The sequence below is a fragment of the Populus alba genome, chromosome 4 (assembly GCF_005239225.2).
Source record: "Populus alba chromosome 4, ASM523922v2, whole genome shotgun sequence".
Lineage (NCBI taxonomy): Eukaryota > Viridiplantae > Streptophyta > Magnoliopsida > Malpighiales > Salicaceae > Populus > Populus alba.
Window position 1 is genome coordinate 3,506,156 of NC_133287.1, and position 22,852 is coordinate 3,529,007.

Here is a 22,852-nt window from a genome sequence, read left to right on the forward strand (position 1 = left end):
AAATTTCAATTGAATTGTTAAACATTTAAAACGAAAATTTTACTAATAGGCCCTTGTCAATCAAAATCTTGAATTACTAATTTGAACATGTTGATCTATCAATTTTCACTTGGTGTTCTAGTCTTTCATCATTAAACTTGAACAATATTTTTTAGAACTGTTCAAATGTATTTTCTTGTATATATTTTATTTATTATTATTAAAAAGATAGAAACAATATATATACATCAATTTTGAAACGATAATTATTTAATCCATGCTCCTTTTCTTAAACTTTTTTCATCTTAGACGTAAGCAAGAACCAAAAAAAAGAGAGAAAACGTCTCCTTTCTCTCTGTTTCTCTCGCTAACTAGGAGAGTATGGAAACACCTGGATGGAATCTTAGTATCTCCCTCTGTCTCTCTTCTTTGAAACAAAAACCCTAAAAAACTAAAATCCAAAAAAAATAAATTATAATAACAGAACAAAATCCCACTCTAGCCCCACTCTCTCTTCTCTGTCTCTCCCTCTGTCTCTCTTCTTTGAAACAAAAACCCTAAAAAACTAAAATCCAAAAAAAAAAAAAAATAACACACCAAAATCCCACTCTAGCCCCACTCTCTCTCTCTCCCACTCTAAACAGTCGGTAGTACCTGTCGCCTTCAAATGTGACTTTTGCACCACTGACAACATTCATTTTTCTTTTTCTCTATATAAATACTCGGTTTTTATTTTTCAAAAATGACTTCTTCTTCTTCTAATAAGGAGACAACGGAGGAGGAGCAGGTTACGCCGGATATTGTACCGGCTGGCGGTGGTGTTGGTGGAGTGGAGAAGATTGAGCCTGTCAGTAGTGGGGGAGAGGAAGAGAGTGGTGGTGAGAAACTTGACGATTCAATGGAAGAGGACTCAGTGAGTCCGGCTACTGTGTTTTGTATTAGGCTGAAACAGCCACGGTCGAATTTGCAGCATAAAATGAGTGTGCCTGAGCTTTGTCGCAAATTTAGGTCAGTTTTAGGTAGTTTATGAAATAATGGAAGTGTTTTATTCGATTCTTCAAGTGAGTCGTGTTTGTATATGGAAGTTGTTCAGTCTCTAAACTTCGTGGGTTTTAAGCGAAACTTTATTAAGGTTTAGTGTTTTCACCCTGTTGATTGGAGCACAGGCTATTCTTTTATTGAAATTTGATTTTTTTTTCTTCTGCAATTTGAGCTTATCAGATATCGCTATTGGTTAGGGTACTTTTACTTATCAAAATGTGTTTTTTTGAGTAGTTTTATGGAATTTGGGTTTTTTATTTGTTTAAATCTTTAGATACCTGGAGTCCTTCAAGTGGGATTTATGCTTTGATTTTGTTGGTTTTGATGCTCTGTAGTTAGTGTCGGAAGTGGAAGTGAGTTTAGGACGAGTGAGAAATCAAGTTTGGAAAATATATGATAGAGAGAGAGTTTTAGAATTGATTGGTGGATATGTACAGGATACAATGAAGTTATTTGGTATCTGCTATATAGAAGCTTGCTTTTGTGTTTTGATTAAATATTGAAAATCACCATCTTCACACTTGTATCAGGGTGATAAATCTTTCTATTTCTGCAATTTCTAGTGTTGACCTATTATGAGAATGGCATTTTTTGGCAGAAAAAACATGCATTCCAAACATACGATCTGCCATGGGAGGCCAAAATAGAACAGAAGGTAGCACAACGGGAAATTGTAGTTTTTACTTGCAGATTTTCTTATACACGCTTTCTAGTTGCTACAGTGTTTTTTCACTCTTACGTTCTGTGGTCATTCTCATCTATTTTACACTCGAAACATGATGCCATAACAATGAGCGTCACAAACTTGTAGCTACATGCAGTTGATTTGTGACATGGGTATTGTTAAAACATGATACTCCCAATGTAGGTTTTGAGATTCTATTAACAGCTGTCTAAAGTAAATGAGCTGTTGTTATTTAAAGCATCTTTGCTTGTCCATTCTACCATTTTACTGGTCCTTACCAAATTCTTATTTTCAACTTGTGCTTTTCCAGTGCTGTTGCTTGGTGTGGTAAGCTGAACGCGATAGCTTGTGCATCAGAAACTTGTGCAAGAATTCCCAGGTCAGTGGATTTTTGGATTCTAACATGTTTCAGTTTAATAGGGGAGAGCATTGGCTATACATTGTTGCCAATTGGGCTTTCCTATAAATACGCTAATGTGCTTGAGAACAGATGTTGAAACATGATTGATATTTGCTATAGTGAACTATTTCGGGTTCTTCTAATTAAAATATAAGATTGTACCCAAGATGGACTCACATGTTTGCAATTAATATTTTAATATCATCATTTGCTATTTTTTTTTTGTAGCTCCAATGCAAACCCCCCATTTTGGATCCCCATACACGTGGTTATCCCTGAGAGACCGACTGAATGTGCAGTTTTCAATGTCATAGCAGGTATTTTGAGTCACCTTGCACCGTTTACCATGTCTTTCTTTTTTCAAGTTTTAATTAGTCATGTATGCCGAGTGTATTTCATTCATCTATTATATGTTTGATTTCTCGCTGATTTATTACTTCCCTCTTTCTATTGGCCTCTAATTTCCTATTTTCGAGTTATTGAATTGGATCCATTTGCAGATTCTCCTCGTGATTCTGTTCAGTTTATCGAATGGTCCCCTACTTCTTGCCCTCGTGCATTATTAATAGCTAATTTCCATGGGAGGATAACTATCTGGACCCAACCTTCTCAAGTAAGCTAACTTGAGGGATTGTTTAAGCCAGATATAAAATAAGTAGATGCCTTTTTCCACTCACTTGTTCTTAACAACTAAGCTTTTCATGGCTTGCTCAATGTAAGAGGTTTGGGGCTGGCCCTGTTTTGGTTTTTACCCATTGATCTCTCTCTGTATTTATGCATACCACTTGCTTATAATTTTAAATTCTCTTGTTGCTTACATCTTATCTGGTCGTGCAGTGTCCATCTAATTTGGTGCGTGATGCTAGCTGCTGGCAGCGTGAGCATGAATGGCGACAGGACATTGCAGTTGTTACTAAATGGCTATCTGGGGTCTCTCCAGTATGCAGTTATTATGTTTTTGTTATCTGATTCTTAAATTATCCATGTATTATGCTTTGCACATAGGTGGTGGTGGTTTAGTAGTTATCTATATTTCTCGGTTCTCTAGTTTATCTCTGTTTTTTTAAATTTGTGTTGGTATTTGGTTATACTTCCGCTGTAGTCCGACTTCTCTTAAAAAATCAGTACAGGTGGCTTTCGTCAAAGTCTAGTACTCCCACAAACTCAAAGTCAGCTTTTGAGGAAAAATTCCTTTCTCAGTATTCTCAAACTTCAGGTTTGTTTTCATGACTTCTCTTTATAAGCGTTTGTAGAAGCTCAAGTGGGAGCTTTAAGCCCAGTTCCATTTTTAGCTTGTAAGGGCCATGCCTTCTGACTAGCAACTTAACATCCAGTGAATTATATCATGTGGCTGTTGCTTTGAGAAGAATAGTTCAGGTTATTTTCTGAACAGCTGTAAATTTAGAATAGTAATTTGGTTGTAGTTTCTGCTATGGTTTTATTCATTACTGGTTGTAGTTTCTGCTAAGAATTTATTCATTGTTGGATCAACATCTAACTACTGTATCGTGAATGTTCCTAGAAAGATGCAATGTATGGCAAGAACAGAGATTCTTAATTTAAGAATTTTTAATATCTGCCATTTTTTGTCCTAATTACAAGAATGAACTGGTGCTTTTAACCGAATTTTGACCACTGCTGCTAGTGCTAAGTATTCCAATAATGATGTTGATACTTTTGGTTTTCTGTTCTTTCTGCTTTTGACGTACCTCCACTTGACATATTAAAACAGCCCCAAGACCATCACTAACGTGCTTTCTGTTTTTCTTTCAGCTAGATGGCCGAATTTCCTCTGTGTTTGTTCAGTTTTCTCATCTGGTTGTGTTCAACTTCATTGGTCCCAGTGGCCCCCTAGCCAGAATAATACGTCACCGAAGTGGTTTTGCACGAGCAAAGGACTCTTGGGTGCCGGCCCTAGTGGGATTATGGCTGCTGATGCTATTATAACAGATAGTGGTGCAATGCATGTTGCAGGTGTTCCGATTGTAAACCCTTCAACTGTTGTTGTTTGGGAGGTTACTGCTGGCCCTGGAAATGGATTTCAAGCGACTCCAATGGCGAGTGCTAGCAATGGGGTCCCGCCTTCAGTTAAGTCACCCAATTGGTCAGGTTTTGCTCCTTTGGCTGCATATTTATTCAGCTGGCAAGAGCATCTGATGTCCGAAGCAAAGCAAGGGAAAAAGCATATGGATAAAGATTTCACCGACACTGTGTCACTTCATTGTTTGCCAGTTTCAAATTTTTCTGCATATGTGAGTCCTGAGGCTGCAGCTCAATCTGCAGCAACAACCACTTGGGGTTCTGGAGTCAGTGCCGTTGCTTTTGATCCGACTCGTGGTGGCTCTGTGATTGCGGTTGTTATAGTTGAGGGTACCTACCTGTATTCTGAATTGAAATTTTATTTTTTGCCTATTCCATATTTTTCCCATAAGAAATCCTCTTTCAGTATGTTTTTATATGGTTTGTGTGATTATGCTTTTGCAACAGTGTTCTGGGCTCTCATTGTCCCTCTATTCAAATTAATACTCATATTCTTACAGAGATGTGAAGCTAAACTTTCATGTTCGAGTCAGCTGAAGATCCCTTTCTATGCCCGCAGTTATCTGGATTCAATATAATAATAACTAGTTTTACGCCTGCAGGACAATATATGTCCCCTTATGATCCAGATGAAGGTCCTTTAATCACGGGATGGAGGGTGCAACGATGGGAATCGTCCCTTCAACCTGTCGTACTTCATCCAATATTTGGAAATCCCACTTCTGGTTTTGGTGGGCAGGCACCCATGCAAACTGTATGGGTGTCCAAAGTGGATACAAGCATACCACCAACTAATGATTTTAAAAATTTCCAAGCAGCTCCTGCAGTACCAATCTCAGATGCAAGAAATGCATCTGATTCTGGTTCTGGGAAGACGAAAAGAGTCACCTTTGATCCCTCTGATCTGCCCAGCGATGTTAGAACTCTTGCTCGAATTGTTTATTCTGCTCATGGTGGCGAGATTGCTATTGCTTTTCTGCGGGGTGGAGTTCACATTTTCTCTGGGCCAAACTTCACACTTGTTGACAACTACCAGATTAATGTTGGATCTGCAATTGCTGCTCCTGCCTTCTCTTCCACAAGCTGCTGCTCAGCTTCAATTTGGCATGACACTAGGAAGGATCGCAGTATATTGAAGATAATTCGTGTTCTTCCTCCTGCTGTTCCAATTAGTCAGGTGAAGGCTAACTCAGCAATCTGGGAGCGTGCTATTGCTGAAAGGTACTTAGTAAGAGTCATTTGTTTGGGAATTAGTTTGGAAATCCACATGTTAGTGGTTATGGCGTTTCCTTTTGTTAAAAATCAGATGAAGGTTGGATGTGCAGATAATTTCAACATTCTGCTTGGTCATGCTGATATTGTGTTTTGCCAGAGCAGGTTTTGGTGGAGCCTTTTGGTTGGTGTTGATTGGTGGGATGCTGTTGGCTGTACACAGAGTGCTGCTGAGGATGGCATCGGTAAGAATAATTTGATTCTCCAGTTTTACCGTGGCTTATAGAAAAGAAAATATATTGAAGAACAATTTCTTCCCAAGGATTCCTATTCTAGATTTCTTTGCAAGTAATATGAATCCATGGTAAGATCTTATGTTGATGGCTGGTTCTTCGTGTCTTTTCAGTTTCACTTAACAGTGTCATTGCAGTCTTGGATGCTGATTTTCATTCTCTTCCCTCTACACAGCACAGGCAGCTGTATGGCCCTGTATGTTTTTCCGCGCTATTACCATCTCATCATTATTTCTTTTGAGATAGTCTGTCATTATGATATTTGGAATTACAATATTGAAAGAACGCATCTAATTGTTTTTATGTTTGCAGTTCATTTCTCTGAAATTTTCCATGTCAAACTCTTTTTGTTATTTTTTTGGAAATAGTACGTGCCATGGTGGCCCAATCCCCCCCCCCCCCAAAAAAAAAAAAAAAAAAAACAATTTCTAATTTTGACAGTTAGCAAGGGCATCTAGAATATTCTATTGCTGCTAGCCTAAGTCTTGTAAAATATTCGACTTGGACTGGACGTAGAATGGTCTTGTGGCACATTACATAATTTATGACATGTAATGTGCGCCTCATAAGCATACATGGTATATCGTTGCACATTATAACCCAAAAATCCCATGCAAGACATGCATCACAATCAAATTAGGAAATAAGATAAAATAGCATACTTTATTTCTCATCCCATTTGATTAACCTATGACATTGCTTTTCCTTTAATTTTGTGGTGACAATTCAAAGCTCCTGTTACTGGCTGTCCCATTTTCTAGAATGCATTTGGCTGGGCAAGTAAAACTTGTTTTTTAATGATGCAGAGTCTGGACAGGATAAAATGCAGGCTACTGGAAGGTACAAATGCTCAGGAGGTGAGGGCAATGGTTCTTGACATGCAAGCCAGGTTGCTGCTTGATATGCTTGGCAAAGGCATCGAGTCAGCTTTGATAAATCCTTCAGCATTAGTACCTGAACCATGGCAGGCTTCTGGCGAGACATTATCTGGCATTGATCCCGAAGCAATGACTGTTGAGCCAAACCTTGTTCTGAATATTCAGGTTTGCTCTTTTCTCTCTATTATCTCATGTTAAGTTTTGGGTCCTGTTGAAGTTTTTATTACTGAAGATCTACTCCTACCAGCAAGATGTGGCTTACTCATGGCCTGATTGCCAGTGATAAGATGCATATATCTGATACATTAAATGTGTGATGATGGTTGATTGGCTTGGGCTGTACCTTGGCTTTTATGGCCTGGAAACTGATGCCTGAACAAACAATATATGTGTGGCAGTTTAGGCTTGATAGTCTGCTGTATCCACTCAGACTGAGCTGGTTGGATATTTCCCTGCCTCCAGTCAGCTCAAACTTCTGCCCTTGTTGATGCAGGCTTATTTGTTAATTTTCTCTAACTGTGGTAATTTCATGCAGGCTTATGTTGATGCAGTTCTTGATCTAGCTTCACATTTTATCACACGTCTACGGCGTTATGCAAGTTTCTGTCGCACACTGGCCAGTCACGCTGTTACAGCAGGCGCAGGCAGTAACCGCAATACGGTGACTAGTCCTTCTCAAAGTTCGGCATCACCCGCACCAAATCAGGGTTAGTATGCAGTGTCTAGTGTTCATCTTTATAAAGGAGAAAGATAAAATTCCTTTATTCCATAATTTTGTGTTTGCTAGTTTTGTGGTGTCTGCCTTCAAAAGCTTGTGGAGTCCTGTAATATGATCTTTACTGCTTAAGAGGTTACTGCCATAGTCTCTGGGAAAATTCCATAAAAACTCTTATATTCTTTCTCTCACTCTCTAATGGTTATTATGTTTAACACAGTCTTCTAATGCATTTTCTCCAGGTGGTCAAAGTGGCGGTACAAGTTCTACTGGAAGCACTCAGATGCAAGCTTGGGTACAAGGTGCCATTGCTAAGATTAGTAGCACAACTGATGGAGTGTCCACTGCAACACCAAACCCCATAAGTGGTCCATCTTCTTTCATGCCAATAAGCATCAATACTGGAACTTTTCCTGGAACCCCAGCAGTGAGGCTCATCGGTGACTGCCATTTCCTTCACAGATTATGCCAGCTTCTGCTTTTCTGTTTTTTCTTTCGGCGAACTCAACTACCTCGCTTTGCCGGAGGTACACAGAGAAATCCCACTGATACAAATGTGCATAAACCTCAGTCTGGTGCTCCTGGCAAGGTGGAGGAGATCAACTCTGTTTCTTCAAAGCCAGCACCAGCTGTCGTCAGGTCGGATGAAGGACAGGCAGTTCGAGGTAGTCAGGTAGTGCCTGGAGCTAAAGCAGTCGAAGAGGGACCTGCTGGCAGGCACAGGGTAGGCAATGGCAATGCTGGCCAAGGATACAGTTTTGAGGAGGTAGAAACTGGTGCACTTTAATTTCTTCTAGTCTTCACATGCTACAAATAATCTTCATTAGAATTTTGGTTTCTTATCTGGCTAAATGTATTCTTTCTGATCTATGAACTGAGAAAAAAAACTGCTTGACCTTCAAGTCAATTGCGTAGTTTTTAGGCATCCAAAAGGTTTTTTGATAATTCTTTCGGTTAAGGAAACAATCAATCAATCAGCAGTGGTACCCTAGATTAAGATAAAGGCTCACTCTTTGCCGCCATGTAGGTGACGGTCCTTTTCCTCATACTCATGGATCTGTGTCGGCGAACAGCATCTCTGGGACACCCATTGCCGGTTTCTCAAGTAGGAATCAGCAATATCCAGGTGCGGTTGCATTATATTGACGGCAATTATACTGTATTGCCAGAGGTTGTAGAAGCATCTCTTGGCCCGCATATGCAGGTATCTATGCTTATGATTTACTCCTGTAAATGAACTATTGGTTGTTTGGAAGTAGCTTTCTTTCTTTCGTGTTTCTTTTTTGATAGGGATAACCCTCCACTTTTCCTTCTGTATGTTTTTGGACAAACAACTGTTTTGTTAACTTTATGTAACATTTTGTTGTGGAATCAACAGAACATGCCACGACCCAGAGGTGCAGATGCTGCTGGTCTGTTACTCCGAGAGTTAGAACTACACCCTCCATCTGAAGAGTGGCACAGGCGGAATATGTTTGGTGGACCCTGGTCTGATCCAGAGGATATGGGTTCAGACGATACTTCTAAGCATAACTCCACAAATTCACTTGATTTTAGCTCACTGGAAAATTGTGATGTTTATTACGGAGCTCATGGCCTGTGGCCAAGGAAGCGCAGACTGTCTGAAAGAGATGCAGCTGTTGGCTTGAACACCTCTGCAGGCCTGGGAGCATATCTTGGCATAATGGGTTCTCGAAGAGATGTTGTTACTGCAGTGTGGAAGACTGGTCTTGAAGGCGTTTGGTACAAGGTCACTCCATTTTTCTTCTCCCTCTCTTATTTGATTTTTTTGTTTGTTTGGATCTTGTCAGTTATTTTTATTTTTGTTAGTCAGCCATCTTTTCTGTAGGATTACTGAATTAAAAAGGAAAATCCATTTTTTATGTGATTGGTAAGTTTGTGTCATGTTCCTAGAAGAAGGTACTCAACATAATTAAGCCTTGAAGTGAATTTAGTGGTTGCAAGCTAGTGAATTATATTCCCCTGTTATCCCCTACACACTGCTGCATCCATCACAAGATTCTTAAAACCCAATTTCCTTTACTCCCCAGCTCACATAAGAGGAGGACCAACCATGATTACTCACGGATCCCATTTTTATTTGAGTGGAGCAGTTCTCTGGGAGTGCTGAATTATATTTCCTTGGACACAAGGACAAATGGTCAAGAGGTGATTTACTAGGTTTTGGTACTCGTGGTTCATAATATGGGAATGGTCGGACATTATTTTCAATTTAATTGTGGTGCTAGGGAATGAAACAAGTGAACTGCTTTGTTTATGATAAGATATGTTTCTCTTGTATAATATGTTTCCATCAGAGATAAGAATCTGCGAAGGAATAAGCGCACTCATAAATTTTCTCTCTCTTGCCATATAACCATTCATATGTTTATTTCAGTTGCGAATCCTCTGCCCTCTCTGCATGCGTGGATCTGCCTGTAATCTATTATACTTATCTAACATTATTGCTATTAATGCAGTGCATAAGATGTTTGCGGCAGACTTCGGCTTTGGCCTCCCCTGGTGCTGCAAATCCACCAGATCAAAATGAAAGAGAGGCTTGGTGGGTCAGCCGTTGGGCCTATGGCTGTCCGATGTGTGGGGGGACTTGGGTTCGAGTTGTATAGACGAGACTGCAATCACAAATGTTAATTAGATGGAGCTTTCCACTTCCATGACAATCAATTCAAGGTGGTGCATGCACGACTGCAATGTTTATTAGCCTCGGCTTTCCACTTTCATGACAATCAATTCAGGGCAAGCTCATGCAGTAGCTGATGTTGAAGAAAGCAGCACTCTTTGATGGTAGTAAATTATATGTTCCTTTTTGTAGTTGCTGGTTGGAGCTTGGAAGTAAAGAGGGGCCGTTAGCCTTGCAGAAGTGGGAATCCGTCCGTTCTTCCTATGCATCAGCTGTCTGGTGTTTATGTAACAGCGTTTAAGTTCCTCAGCTCGACAGCAACAGTTTTGGAAGGAAGGCTTGTGTTTTGGAAAATGTTCAGGAGAGCTCCATTAGTGAAGGTTCCCAGCATTTCACATAAAACATTTGCTTTTCCTTTTAATGGAAGTGACATTACCTGTACATTATAGATACGAGAAATTGATCAGGATCGCAGGTGTGAATGTAATAGATCCATGTCTGTTTGAGACAACCTTATTTTTTCAAGTTGCAGCATCCAATAAAAAATGTCTAATCTTGTAAACCCATCAAAGAGAGTCACATCCTGTCTTTGTGCAAAATATGAGCTTGTTGTTTTCATCAAACTATCAAATGTTTCATTGGTTGAGCACATGACATGTTGTAGAACGAGAAATGAGATTCAAGAGGTTTCATTTAGGGATATGGCAATGGAATGGATGATCAGGGTGGAGCTGTATCTTGCTTACCCTGTAATATCTGCATTCATTGATTACCCTGCTACTTGTTAGAGAATAATATAAATCATATCCTAGAACCTCACCTAACAGTTTAAGCTTTTGAGTTAAGATGGTTCTTTGACATGGCATCAGAGTCTTGATGACCCAGTGGTCATGAGTTCGAATCTCACCATCCCTATGCTGCTGAGGATGGCATCGGTAAGAATAATTTGATTCTCCAGTTTTACCGTGGCTTATAGAAAAGAAAATATATTGAAGAACAATTTCTTCCCAAGGATTCCTATTCTAGATTTCTTTGCAAGTAATATGAATCCATGGTAAGATCTTATGTTGATGGCTGGTTCTTCGTGTCTTTTCAGTTTCACTTAACAGTGTCATTGCAGTCTTGGATGCTGATTTTCATTCTCTTCCCTCTACACAGCACAGGCAGCTGTATGGCCCTGTATGTTTTTCCGCGCTATTACCATCTCATCATTATTTCTTTTGAGATAGTCTGTCATTATGATATTTGGAATTACAATATTGAAAGAACGCATCTAATTGTTTTTATGTTTGCAGTTCATTTCTCTGAAATTTTCCATGTCAAACTCTTTTTGTTATTTTTTTGGAAATAGTACGTGCCATGGTGGCCCAATCCCCCCCCCCCCCAAAAAAAAAAAAAAAAAAAAAAAAAACAATTTCTAATTTTGACAGTTAGCAAGGGCATCTAGAATATTCTATTGCTGCTAGCCTAAGTCTTGTAAAATATTCGACTTGGACTGGACGTAGAATGGTCTTGTGGCACATTACATAATTTATGACATGTAATGTGCGCCTCATAAGCATACATGGTATATCGTTGCACATTATAACCCAAAAATCCCATGCAAGACATGCATCACAATCAAATTAGGAAATAAGATAAAATAGCATACTTTATTTCTCATCCCATTTGATTAACCTATGACATTGCTTTTCCTTTAATTTTGTGGTGACAATTCAAAGCTCCTGTTACTGGCTGTCCCATTTTCTAGAATGCATTTGGCTGGGCAAGTAAACTTGTTTTTTAATGATGCAGAGTCTGGACAGGATAAAATGCAGGCTACTGGAAGGTACAAATGCTCAGGAGGTGAGGGCAATGGTTCTTGACATGCAAGCCAGGTTGCTGCTTGATATGCTTGGCAAAGGCATCGAGTCAGCTTTGATAAATCCTTCAGCATTAGTACCTGAACCATGGCAGGCTTCTGGCGAGACATTATCTGGCATTGATCCCGAAGCAATGACTGTTGAGCCAAACCTTGTTCTGAATATTCAGGTTTGCTCTTTTCTCTCTATTATCTCATGTTAAGTTTTGGGTCCTGTTGAAGTTTTTATTACTGAAGATCTACTCCTACCAGCAAGATGTGGCTTACTCATGGCCTGATTGCCAGTGATAAGATGCATATATCTGATACATTAAATGTGTGATGATGGTTGATTGGCTTGGGCTGTACCTTGGCTTTTATGGCCTGGAAACTGATGCCTGAACAAACAATATATGTGTGGCAGTTTAGGCTTGATAGTCTGCTGTATCCACTCAGACTGAGCTGGTTGGATATTTCCCTGCCTCCAGTCAGCTCAAACTTCTGCCCTTGTTGATGCAGGCTTATTTGTTAATTTTCTCTAACTGTGGTAATTTCATGCAGGCTTATGTTGATGCAGTTCTTGATCTAGCTTCACATTTTATCACACGTCTACGGCGTTATGCAAGTTTCTGTCGCACACTGGCCAGTCACGCTGTTACAGCAGGCGCAGGCAGTAACCGCAATACGGTGACTAGTCCTTCTCAAAGTTCGGCATCACCCGCACCAAATCAGGGTTAGTATGCAGTGTCTAGTGTTCATCTTTTATAAAGGAGAAAGATAAAATTCCTTTATTCCATAATTTTGTGTTTGCTAGTTTTGTGGTGTCTGCCTTCAAAAGCTTGTGGAGTCCTGTAATATGATCTTTACTGCTTAAGAGGTTACTGCCATAGTCTCTGGGAAAATTCCATAAAAACTCTTATATTCTTTCTCTCACTCTCTAATGGTTATTATGTTTAACACAGTCTTCTAATGCATTTTCTCCAGGTGGTCAAAGTGGCGGTACAAGTTCTACTGGAAGCACTCAGATGCAAGCTTGGGTACAAGGTGCCATTGCTAAGATTAGTAGCACAACTGATGGAGTGTCCACTGCAACACCAAACCCCATAAGTGGTCCATCTTCTTTCATGCCAATAAGCATCAATACTGGAACTTTTCCTGGAACCCCAGCAGTGAGGCTCATCGGTGACTGCCATTTCCTTCACAGATTATGCCAGCTTCTGCTTTTCTGTTTTTTCTTTCGGCGAACTCAACTACCTCGCTTTGCCGGAGGTACACAGAGAAATCCCACTGATACAAATGTGCATAAACCTCAGTCTGGTGCTCCTGGCAAGGTGGAGGAGATCAACTCTGTTTCTTCAAAGCCAGCACCAGCTGTCGTCAGGTCGGATGAAGGACAGGCAGTTCGAGGTAGTCAGGTAGTGCCTGGAGCTAAAGCAGTCGAAGAGGGACCTGCTGGCAGGCACAGGGTAGGCAATGGCAATGCTGGCCAAGGATACAGTTTTGAGGAGGTAGAAACTGGTGCACTTTAATTTCTTCTAGTCTTCACATGCTACAAATAATCTTCATTAGAATTTTGGTTTCTTATCTGGCTAAATGTATTCTTTCTGATCTATGAACTGAGAAAAAAACTGCTTGACCTTCAAGTCAATTGCGTAGTTTTTAGGCATCCAAAAGGTTTTTGATAATTCTTTCGGTTAAGGAAACAATCAATCAATCAGCAGTGGTACCCTAGATTAAGATAAAGGCTCACTCTTTGCCGCCATGTAGGTGACGGTCCTTTTCCTCATACTCATGGATCTGTGTCGGCGAACAGCATCTCTGGGACACCCATTGCCGGTTTCTCAAGTAGGAATCAGCAATATCCAGGTGCGGTTGCATTATATTGACGGCAATTATACTGTATTGCCAGAGGTTGTAGAAGCATCTCTTGGCCCGCATATGCAGGTATCTATGCTTATGATTTACTCCTGTAAATGAACTATTGGTTGTTTGGAAGTAGCTTTCTTTCTTTCGTGTTTCTTTTTTGATAGGGATAACCCTCCACTTTTCCTTCTGTATGTTTTTGGACAAACAACTGTTTTGTTAACTTTATGTAACATTTTGTTGTGGAATCAACAGAACATGCCACGACCCAGAGGTGCAGATGCTGCTGGTCTGTTACTCCGAGAGTTAGAACTACACCCTCCATCTGAAGAGTGGCACAGGCGGAATATGTTTGGTGGACCCTGGTCTGATCCAGAGGATATGGGTTCAGACGATACTTCTAAGCATAACTCCACAAATTCACTTGATTTTAGCTCACTGGAAAATTGTGATGTTTATTACGGAGCTCATGGCCTGTGGCCAAGGAAGCGCAGACTGTCTGAAAGAGATGCAGCTGTTGGCTTGAACACCTCTGCAGGCCTGGGAGCATATCTTGGCATAATGGGTTCTCGAAGAGATGTTGTTACTGCAGTGTGGAAGACTGGTCTTGAAGGCGTTTGGTACAAGGTCACTCCATTTTTCTTCTCCCTCTCTTATTTGATTTTTTTGTTTGTTTGGATCTTGTCAGTTATTTTTATTTTTGTTAGTCAGCCATCTTTTCTGTAGGATTACTGAATTAAAAAGGAAAATCCATTTTTATGTGATTGGTAAGTTTGTGTCATGTTCCTAGAAGAAGGTACTCAACATAATTAAGCCTTGAAGTGAATTTAGTGGTTGCAAGCTAGTGAATTATATTCCCCTGTTATCCCCTACACACTGCTGCATCCATCACAAGATTTCTTAAAACCCAATTTCCTTTACTCCCCAGCTCACATAAGAGGAGGACCAACCATGATTACTCACGGATCCCATTTTTATTTGAGTGGAGCAGTTCTCTGGGAGTGCTGAATTATATTTCCTTGGACACAAGGACAAATGGTCAAGAGGTGATTTACTAGGTTTTGGTACTCGTGGTTCATAATATGGGAATGGTCGGACATTATTTTCAATTTAATTGTGGTGCTAGGGAATGAAACAAGTGAACTGCTTTGTTTATGATAAGATATGTTTCTCTTGTATAATATGTTTCCATCAGAGATAAGAATCTGCGAAGGAATAAGCGCACTCATAAATTTTCTCTCTCTTGCCATATAACCATTCATATGTTTATTTCAGTTGCGAATCCTCTGCCCTCTCTGCATGCGTGGATCTGCCTGTAATCTATTATACTTATCTAACATTATTGCTATTAATGCAGTGCATAAGATGTTTGCGGCAGACTTCGGCTTTGGCCTCCCCTGGTGCTGCAAATCCACCAGATCAAAATGAAAGAGAGGCTTGGTGGGTCAGCCGTTGGGCCTATGGCTGTCCGATGTGTGGGGGGACTTGGGTTCGAGTTGTATAGACGAGACTGCAATCACAAATGTTAATTAGATGGAGCTTTCCACTTCCATGACAATCAATTCAAGGTGGTGCATGCACGACTGCAATGTTTATTAGCCTCGGCTTTCCACTTTCATGACAATCAATTCAGGGCAAGCTCATGCAGTAGCTGATGTTGAAGAAAGCAGCACTCTTTGATGGTAGTAAATTATATGTTCCTTTTTGTAGTTGCTGGTTGGAGCTTGGAAGTAAAGAGGGGCCGTTAGCCTTGCAGAAGTGGGAATCCGTCCGTTCTTCCTATGCATCAGCTGTCTGGTGTTTATGTAACAGCGTTTAAGTTCCTCAGCTCGACAGCAACAGTTTTGGAAGGAAGGCTTGTGTTTTTGGAAAATGTTCAGGAGAGCTCCATTAGTGAAGGTTCCCAGCATTTCACATAAAACATTTGCTTTTCCTTTTAATGGAAGTGACATTACCTGTACATTATAGATACGAGAAATTGATCAGGATCGCAGGTGTGAATGTAATAGATCCATGTCTGTTTGAGACAACCTTATTTTTTCAAGTTGCAGCATCCAATAAAAAATGTCTAATCTTGTAAACCCATCAAAGAGAGTCACATCCTGTCTTTGTGCAAAATATGAGCTTGTTGTTTTCATCAAACTATCAAATGTTTCATTGGTTGAGCACATGACATGTTGTAGAACGAGAAATGAGATTCAAGAGGTTTCATTTAGGGATATGGCAATGGAATGGATGATCAGGGTGGAGCTGTATCTTGCTTACCCTGTAATATCTGCATTCATTGATTACCCTGCTACTTGTTAGAGAATAATATAAATCATATCCTAGAACCTCACCTAACAGTTTAAGCTTTTGAGTTAAGATGGTTCTTTGACATGGTATCAGAGTCTTGATGACCCAGTGGTCATGAGTTCGAATCTCACCATCCCTATGCTGCTGAGGATGGCATCGGTAAGAATAATTTGATTCTCCAGTTTTACCGTGGCTTATAGAAAAGAAAATATATTGAAGAACAATTTCTTCCCAAGGATTCCTATTCTAGATTTCTTTGCAAGTAATATGAATCCATGGTAAGATCTTATGTTGATGGCTGGTTCTTCGTGTCTTTTCAGTTTCACTTAACAGTGTCATTGCAGTCTTGGATGCTGATTTTCATTCTCTTCCCTCTACACAGCACAGGCAGCTGTATGGCCCTGTATGTTTTTCCGCGCTATTACCATCTCATCATTATTTCTTTTGAGATAGTCTGTCATTATGATATTTGGAATTACAATATTGAAAGAACGCATCTAATTGTTTTTATGTTTGCAGTTCATTTCTCTGAAATTTTCCATGTCAAACTCTTTTTGTTATTTTTTTGGAAATAGTACGTGCCATGGTGGCCCAATCCCCCCCCCCCCCCAAAAAAAAAAAAAAAAAAAAAAAACAATTTCTAATTTTGACAGTTAGCAAGGGCATCTAGAATATTCTATTGCTGCTAGCCTAAGTCTTGTAAAATATTCGACTTGGACTGGACGTAGAATGGTCTTGTGGCACATTACATAATTTATGACATGTAATGTGCGCCTCATAAGCATACATGGTATATCGTTGCACATTATAACCCAAAAATCCCATGCAAGACATGCATCACAATCAAATTAGGAAATAAGATAAAATAGCATACTTTATTTCTCATCCCATTTGATTAACCTATGACATTGCTTTTCCTTTAATTTTGTGGTGACAATTCAAAGCTCCTGTTACTGGCTGTCCCATTTTCTAGAATGCATTTGGCTGGGCAAGTAAACTTGTTTTTTAATGATGCAGAGTCTGGACAGGATAAAATGCAGGCTACTGGAAGGTACAAATGCTCAGGAGGTGAGGGCAATGGTTCTTGACATGCAAGCCAGGTTGCTGCTTGATATGCTTGGCAAAGGCATCGAGTCAGCTTTGATAAATCCTTCAGCATTAGTACCTGAACCATGGCAGGCTTCTGGCGAGACATTATCTGGCATTGATCCCGAAGCAATGACTGTTGAGCCAAACCTTGTTCTGAATATTCAGGTTTGCTCTTTTCTCTCTATTATCTCATGTTAAGTTTTGGGTCCTGTTGAAGTTTTTATTACTGAAGATCTACTCCTACCAGCAAGATGTGGCTTACTCATGGCCTGATTGCCAGTGATAAGATGCATATATCTGATACATTAAATGTGTGATGATGGTTGATTGGCTTGGGCTGTACCTTGGCTTTTATGGCCTGGAAACTGATGCCTGAACAAACAATATATGTGTGGCAGTTTAGGCTTGATAGTCTGCTGTATCCACTCAGACTGAGCTGGTTGGATATTTCCCTGCCTCCAGTCAGCTCAAACTTCTGCCCTTGTTGATGCAGGCTTATTTGTTAATTTTCTCTAACTGTGGTAATTTCATGCAGGCTTATGTTGATGCAGTTCTTGATCTAGCTTCACATTTTATCACACGTCTACGGCGTTATGCAAGTTTCTGTCGCACACTGGCCAGTCACGCTGTTACAGCAGGCGCAGGCAGTAACCGCAATACGGTGACTAGTCCTTCTCAAAGTTCGGCATCACCCGCACCAAATCAGGGTTAGTATGCAGTGTCTAGTGTTCATCTTTATAAAGGAGAAAGATAAAATTCCTTTATTCCATAATTTTGTGTTTGCTAGTTTTGTGGTGTCTGCCTTCAAAAGCTTGTGGAGTCCTGTAATATGATCTTTACTGCTTAAGAGGTTACTGCCATAGTCTCTGGGAAAATTCCATAAAAACTCTTATATTCTTTCTCTCACTCTCTAATGGTTATTATGTTTAACACAGTCTTCTAATGCATTTTCTCCAGGTGGTCAAAGTGGCGGTACAAGTTCTACTGGAAGCACTCAGATGCAAGCTTGGGTACAAGGTGCCATTGCTAAGATTAGTAGCACAACTGATGGAGTGTCCACTGCAACACCAAACCCCATAAGTGGTCCATCTTCTTTCATGCCAATAAGCATCAATACTGGAACTTTTCCTGGAACCCCAGCAGTGAGGCTCATCGGTGACTGCCATTTCCTTCACAGATTATGCCAGCTTCTGCTTTTCTGTTTTTTCTTTCGGCGAACTCAACTACCTCGCTTTGCCGGAGGTACACAGAGAAATCCCACTGATACAAATGTGCATAAACCTCAGTCTGGTGCTCCTGGCAAGGTGGAGGAGATCAACTCTGTTTCTTCAAAGCCAGCACCAGCTGTCGTCAGGTCGGATGAAGGACAGGCAGTTCGAGGTAGTCAGGTAGTGCCTGGAGCTAAAGCAGTCGAAGAGGGACCTGCTGGCAGGCACAGGGTAGGCAATGGCAATGCTGGCCAAGGATACAGTTTTGAGGAGGTAGAAACTGGTGCACTTTAATTTCTTCTAGTCTTCACATGCTACAAATAATCTTCATTAGAATTTTGGTTTCTTATCTGGCTAAATGTATTCTTTCTGATCTATGAACTGAGAAAAAAACTGCTTGACCTTCAAGTCAATTGCGTAGTTTTTAGGCATCCAAAAGGTTTTTGATAATTCTTTCGGTTAAGGAAACAATCAATCAATCAGCAGTGGTACCCTAGATTAAGATAAAGGCTCACTCTTTGCCGCCATGTAGGTGACGGTCCTTTTCCTCATACTCATGGATCTGTGTCGGCGAACAGCATCTCTGGGACACCCATTGCCGGTTTCTCAAGTAGGAATCAGCAATATCCAGGTGCGGTTGCATTATATTGACGGCAATTATACTGTATTGCCAGAGGTTGTAGAAGCATCTCTTGGCCCGCATATGCAGGTATCTATGCTTATGATTTACTCCTGTAAATGAACTATTGGTTGTTTGGAAGTAGCTTTCTTTCTTTCGTGTTTCTTTTTTGATAGGGATAACCCTCCACTTTTCCTTCTGTATGTTTTTGGACAAACAACTGTTTTGTTAACTTTATGTAACATTTTGTTGTGGAATCAACAGAACATGCCACGACCCAGAGGTGCAGATGCTGCTGGTCTGTTACTCCGAGAGTTAGAACTACACCCTCCATCTGAAGAGTGGCACAGGCGGAATATGTTTGGTGGACCCTGGTCTGATCCAGAGGATATGGGTTCAGACGATACTTCTAAGCATAACTCCACAAATTCACTTGATTTTAGCTCACTGGAAAATTGTGATGTTTATTACGGAGCTCATGGCCTGTGGCCAAGGAAGCGCAGACTGTCTGAAAGAGATGCAGCTGTTGGCTTGAACACCTCTGCAGGCCTGGGAGCATATCTTGGCATAATGGGTTCTCGAAGAGATGTTGTTACTGCAGTGTGGAAGACTGGTCTTGAAGGCGTTTGGTACAAGGTCACTCCATTTTTCTTCTCCCTCTCTTATTTGATTTTTTTGTTTGTTTGGATCTTGTCAGTTATTTTTATTTTTGTTAGTCAGCCATCTTTTCTGTAGGATTACTGAATTAAAAAGGAAAATCCATTTTTATGTGATTGGTAAGTTTGTGTCATGTTCCTAGAAGAAGGTACTCAACATAATTAAGCCTTGAAGTGAATTTAGTGGTTGCAAGCTAGTGAATTATATTCCCCTGTTATCCCCTACACACTGCTGCATCCATCACAAGATTCTTAAAACCCAATTTCCTTTACTCCCCAGCTCACATAAGAGGAGGACCAACCATGATTACTCACGGATCCCATTTTTATTTGAGTGGAGCAGTTCTCTGGGAGTGCTGAATTATATTTCCTTGGACACAAGGACAAATGGTCAAGAGGTGATTTACTAGGTTTTGGTACTCGTGGTTCATAATATGGGAATGGTCGGACATTATTTTCAATTTAATTGTGGTGCTAGGGAATGAAACAAGTGAACTGCTTTGTTTATGATAAGATATGTTTCTCTTGTATAATATGTTTCCATCAGAGATAAGAATCTGCGAAGGAATAAGCGCACTCATAAATTTTCTCTCTCTTGCCATATAACCATTCATATGTTTATTTCAGTTGCGAATCCTCTGCCCTCTCTGCATGCGTGGATCTGCCTGTAATCTATTATACTTATCTAACATTATTGCTATTAATGCAGTGCATAAGATGTTTGCGGCAGACTTCGGCTTTGGCCTCCCCTGGTGCTGCAAATCCACCAGATCAAAATGAAAGAGAGGCTTGGTGGGTCAGCCGTTGGGCCTATGGCTGTCCGATGTGTGGGGGGACTTGGGTTCGAGTTGTATAGACGAGACTGCAATCACAAATGTTAATTAGATGGAGCTTTCCACTTCCATGACAATCAATTCAAGGTGGTGCATGCACGACTGCAATGTTTATTAGCCTCGGCTTTCCACTTTCATGACAATCAATTCAGGGCAAGCTCATGCAGTAGCTGATGTTGAAGAAAGCAGCACTCTTTGATGGTAGTAAATTATATGTTCCTTTTTGTAGTTGCTGGTTGGAGCTTGGAAGTAAAGAGGGGCCGTTAGCCTTGCAGAAGTGGGAATCCGTCCGTTCTTCCTATGCATCAGCTGTCTGGTGTTTATGTAACAGCGTTTAAGTTCCTCAGCTCGACAGCAACAGTTTTGGAAGGAAGGCTTGTGTTTTGGAAAATGTTCAGGAGAGCTCCATTAGTGAAGGTTCCCAGCATTTCACATAAAACATTTGCTTTTCCTTTTAATGGAAGTGACATTACCTGTACATTATAGATACGAGAAATTGATCAGGATCGCAGGTGTGAATGTAATAGATCCATGTCTGTTTGAGACAACCTTATTTTTTCAAGTTGCAGCATCCAATAAAAAATGTCTAATCTTGTAAACCCATCAAAGAGAGTCACATCCTGTCTTTGTGCAAAATATGAGCTTGTTGTTTTCATCAAACTATCAAATGTTTCATTGGTTGAGCACATGACATGTTGTAGAACGAGAAATGAGATTCAAGAGGTTTCATTTAGGGATATGGCAATGGAATGGATGATCAGGGTGGAGCTGTATCTTGCTTACCCTGTAATATCTGCATTCATTGATTACCCTGCTACTTGTTAGAGAATAATATAAATCATATCCTAGAACCTCACCTAACAGTTTAAGCTTTTGAGTTAAGATGGTTCTTTGACATGGTATCAGAGTCTTGATGACCCAGTGGTCATGAGTTCGAATCTCACCATCCCTATTTATTTGATAAAAATTAAGCACAAGGTAATGTGGGTCTGTGCAAGTTTCAAGCCCAAAGGGCTTTCACTTGAGGGGGTGTGTTAGAAAATAATATAAATCATATCCTAGAACCTCACCTAACAGCTTAAGCTTTTGAGTTGAGATGGTTCTTCGACACTCCTCACCTGGTTTTAATAACAAGATTTTTTATTCCATGAAATTACTATTATTTATTCAACTATATCATATAAACTGTTATAAAATCAAGCAACAAATTAATAAAAATTATTTTTTTAAGACTGTGATAACCTATATGCAAAGCAAAATGAAAAAAAGTTGTGAGATTTAATTTCTAATTAATTTAATGTTGAAGTATTAAATTAAAAAAACAAAAAAAAAAGTTTAATTTGTCAATTCCTTAAACTAGATCAACTAGCCAAACTTGTGAATCAATTTATGAATTCTAAAAAGTTTTATAACATGGTTTTTTTTTTTTAATTATATGATAAAAAATAAATGATCACAAAATTGAGTTTAATTAAACAAAAAAAAAAGAGGTTATTTTGCCAAATCTATGAACCAGTGCAACTTAGGTTACCTTGCTAAACCTATAAGCCAGGTCATGAACTTCACAAAGGTTAAAGAATTTAATTTTTTCTTTGAATCCGTGTTTTATTTAATTATATATTAAAAAAAAATGATCATAAAATTGAGTATTAAACCAATACTAAGATGTTTGTTTGAAACCATGATAATCTTATACAAAGCAAAATAAAATAAAATAAATTATGAAGTTAAATTCTCAATCAACTTAATATTAAAAGATAAAATAAAAAAAATCTAGAAAGAAAACTTAATTAAAAAAACTTGAGACTAAATCAAAGATATTTTTAAAATTAAAGAATTGAATTGAAAAAAAAAAAGTGTCTTATGTGTGCGAAATATACGTTAGAGCGTGAGGAAGGCTTGTAGCCTCTAGGCAGTGCACAAGCATTCCTCTAAGCTTCAATCGATGTTGTTTAGAAATAATTATTTTCTGTTTGATTTAGTTTTTATCTAAAAAATTAACTAAATTGATTTTTTTTAAAAAAAACCAAAACTGGTTCAAACCGATTGATTTTAGTTCGGTTTGGTTATTTTAGAGCAAAAACTGAAAACTAACCGATTGGCTCGGTTTTTTCCGGTTTGGCTCGGTTATTAATTTCGGTTTGGTTTTTTGATTTTAGATTTATAAAATTGAGTCCGAACCAAACTGATGAATTTTTTTAAATATTATCGGTTTAATTTTTTTTTTTCTGAGTTGGTTATTTTAGTTATTATTTTTTCCGGTGTTTAATTTATTTTTCCAATATTTTTCTCACCTGTGATATTGTTTTTTATTCCATTGAAATCTTTTGTCGTCTTTCTTATAAGGTGACACGTGGTGCAAGAGGAGGTTCAATGGGGCCTGTGGCAACCTATTCCTCTCCTTTTCATCGCTTCAGTTCTCGTGACTGGCTTATGCTACTCTTCTCTCTAGACTTCAATATTTTTCTATTCTTTAATTTTAGTCCTTTTACTTTCAATTGTTTTTAAAAAATGAAGAATCCCAACAATATCTTGAAAAATTAACCATCAAACTGATATTGGGAT

At 39.3% G+C, this 22,852-nt stretch overlaps 2 protein-coding genes across 2 annotated transcripts; both read left to right on the forward strand.

The window, feature by feature from the left end:
- Window positions 1-274: 274 nt before the first annotated feature.
- Window positions 275-15,755, forward strand: LOC118047260 (mediator of RNA polymerase II transcription subunit 16-like). The gene is made up of 27 exons (XM_073408693.1): window positions 275-987; window positions 2,016-2,084; window positions 2,334-2,422; window positions 2,606-2,718; window positions 2,943-3,044; window positions 3,231-3,321; window positions 3,879-4,475; window positions 4,748-5,366; window positions 5,523-5,602; window positions 5,764-5,846; window positions 6,457-6,693; window positions 7,064-7,235; window positions 7,486-8,009; window positions 8,271-8,447; window positions 8,622-8,993; window positions 9,724-9,868; window positions 10,179-10,264; window positions 10,334-10,359; window positions 10,549-10,633; window positions 10,768-10,819; window positions 10,981-11,063; window positions 11,679-11,915; window positions 12,286-12,457; window positions 12,709-13,232; window positions 13,492-13,668; window positions 13,843-14,214; window positions 14,945-15,755. Exons 1-27 carry the CDS (start codon window positions 722-724, stop codon window positions 15,089-15,091), a joined length of 5,697 nt encoding a protein of 1,898 aa, XP_073264794.1. The 5' UTR covers window positions 275-721; the 3' UTR covers window positions 15,092-15,755.
- Window positions 15,756-15,807: 52 nt separating this feature from the next.
- On the forward strand, window positions 15,808-20,973 carry LOC118047258 (mediator of RNA polymerase II transcription subunit 16-like). Its single transcript, XM_073408694.1, has 9 exons — window positions 15,808-15,839; window positions 15,992-16,041; window positions 16,203-16,285; window positions 16,900-17,136; window positions 17,507-17,678; window positions 17,929-18,452; window positions 18,712-18,888; window positions 19,063-19,434; window positions 20,164-20,973. The coding sequence occupies exons 1-9, from the start codon at window positions 15,808-15,810 to the stop codon at window positions 20,308-20,310; spliced, it is 1,794 nt and encodes a 597-aa protein (XP_073264795.1). The 3' UTR covers window positions 20,311-20,973.
- The last annotated feature ends 1,879 nt before the right edge of the window (window positions 20,974-22,852 follow it).

Bases quoted from the DNA above. Each gene is read 5' to 3' on its own strand.
- LOC118047260 (XM_073408693.1), top strand. From the start codon at position 722: ATGACTTCTTCTTCTTCTAATAAGGAGACAACGGAGGAGGAGCAGGTT. The intron at 8,448-8,621 runs GTATCTATGCTT...TGGAATCAACAG, and splicing joins CTCTTGGCCCGCATATGCAG to AACATGCCACGACCCAGAGG. The intron at 13,669-13,842 runs GTATCTATGCTT...TGGAATCAACAG, and splicing joins CTCTTGGCCCGCATATGCAG to AACATGCCACGACCCAGAGG.
- LOC118047258 (XM_073408694.1), top strand. From the start codon at position 15,808: ATGGCAATGGAATGGATGATCAGGGTGGAGCT. The intron at 15,840-15,991 runs GTATCTTGCTTA...TTGATGACCCAG, and splicing joins TGGATGATCAGGGTGGAGCT to TGGTCATGAGTTCGAATCTC. The intron at 17,679-17,928 runs GTTAGTATGCAG...CATTTTCTCCAG, and splicing joins ATCACCCGCACCAAATCAGG to GTGGTCAAAGTGGCGGTACA.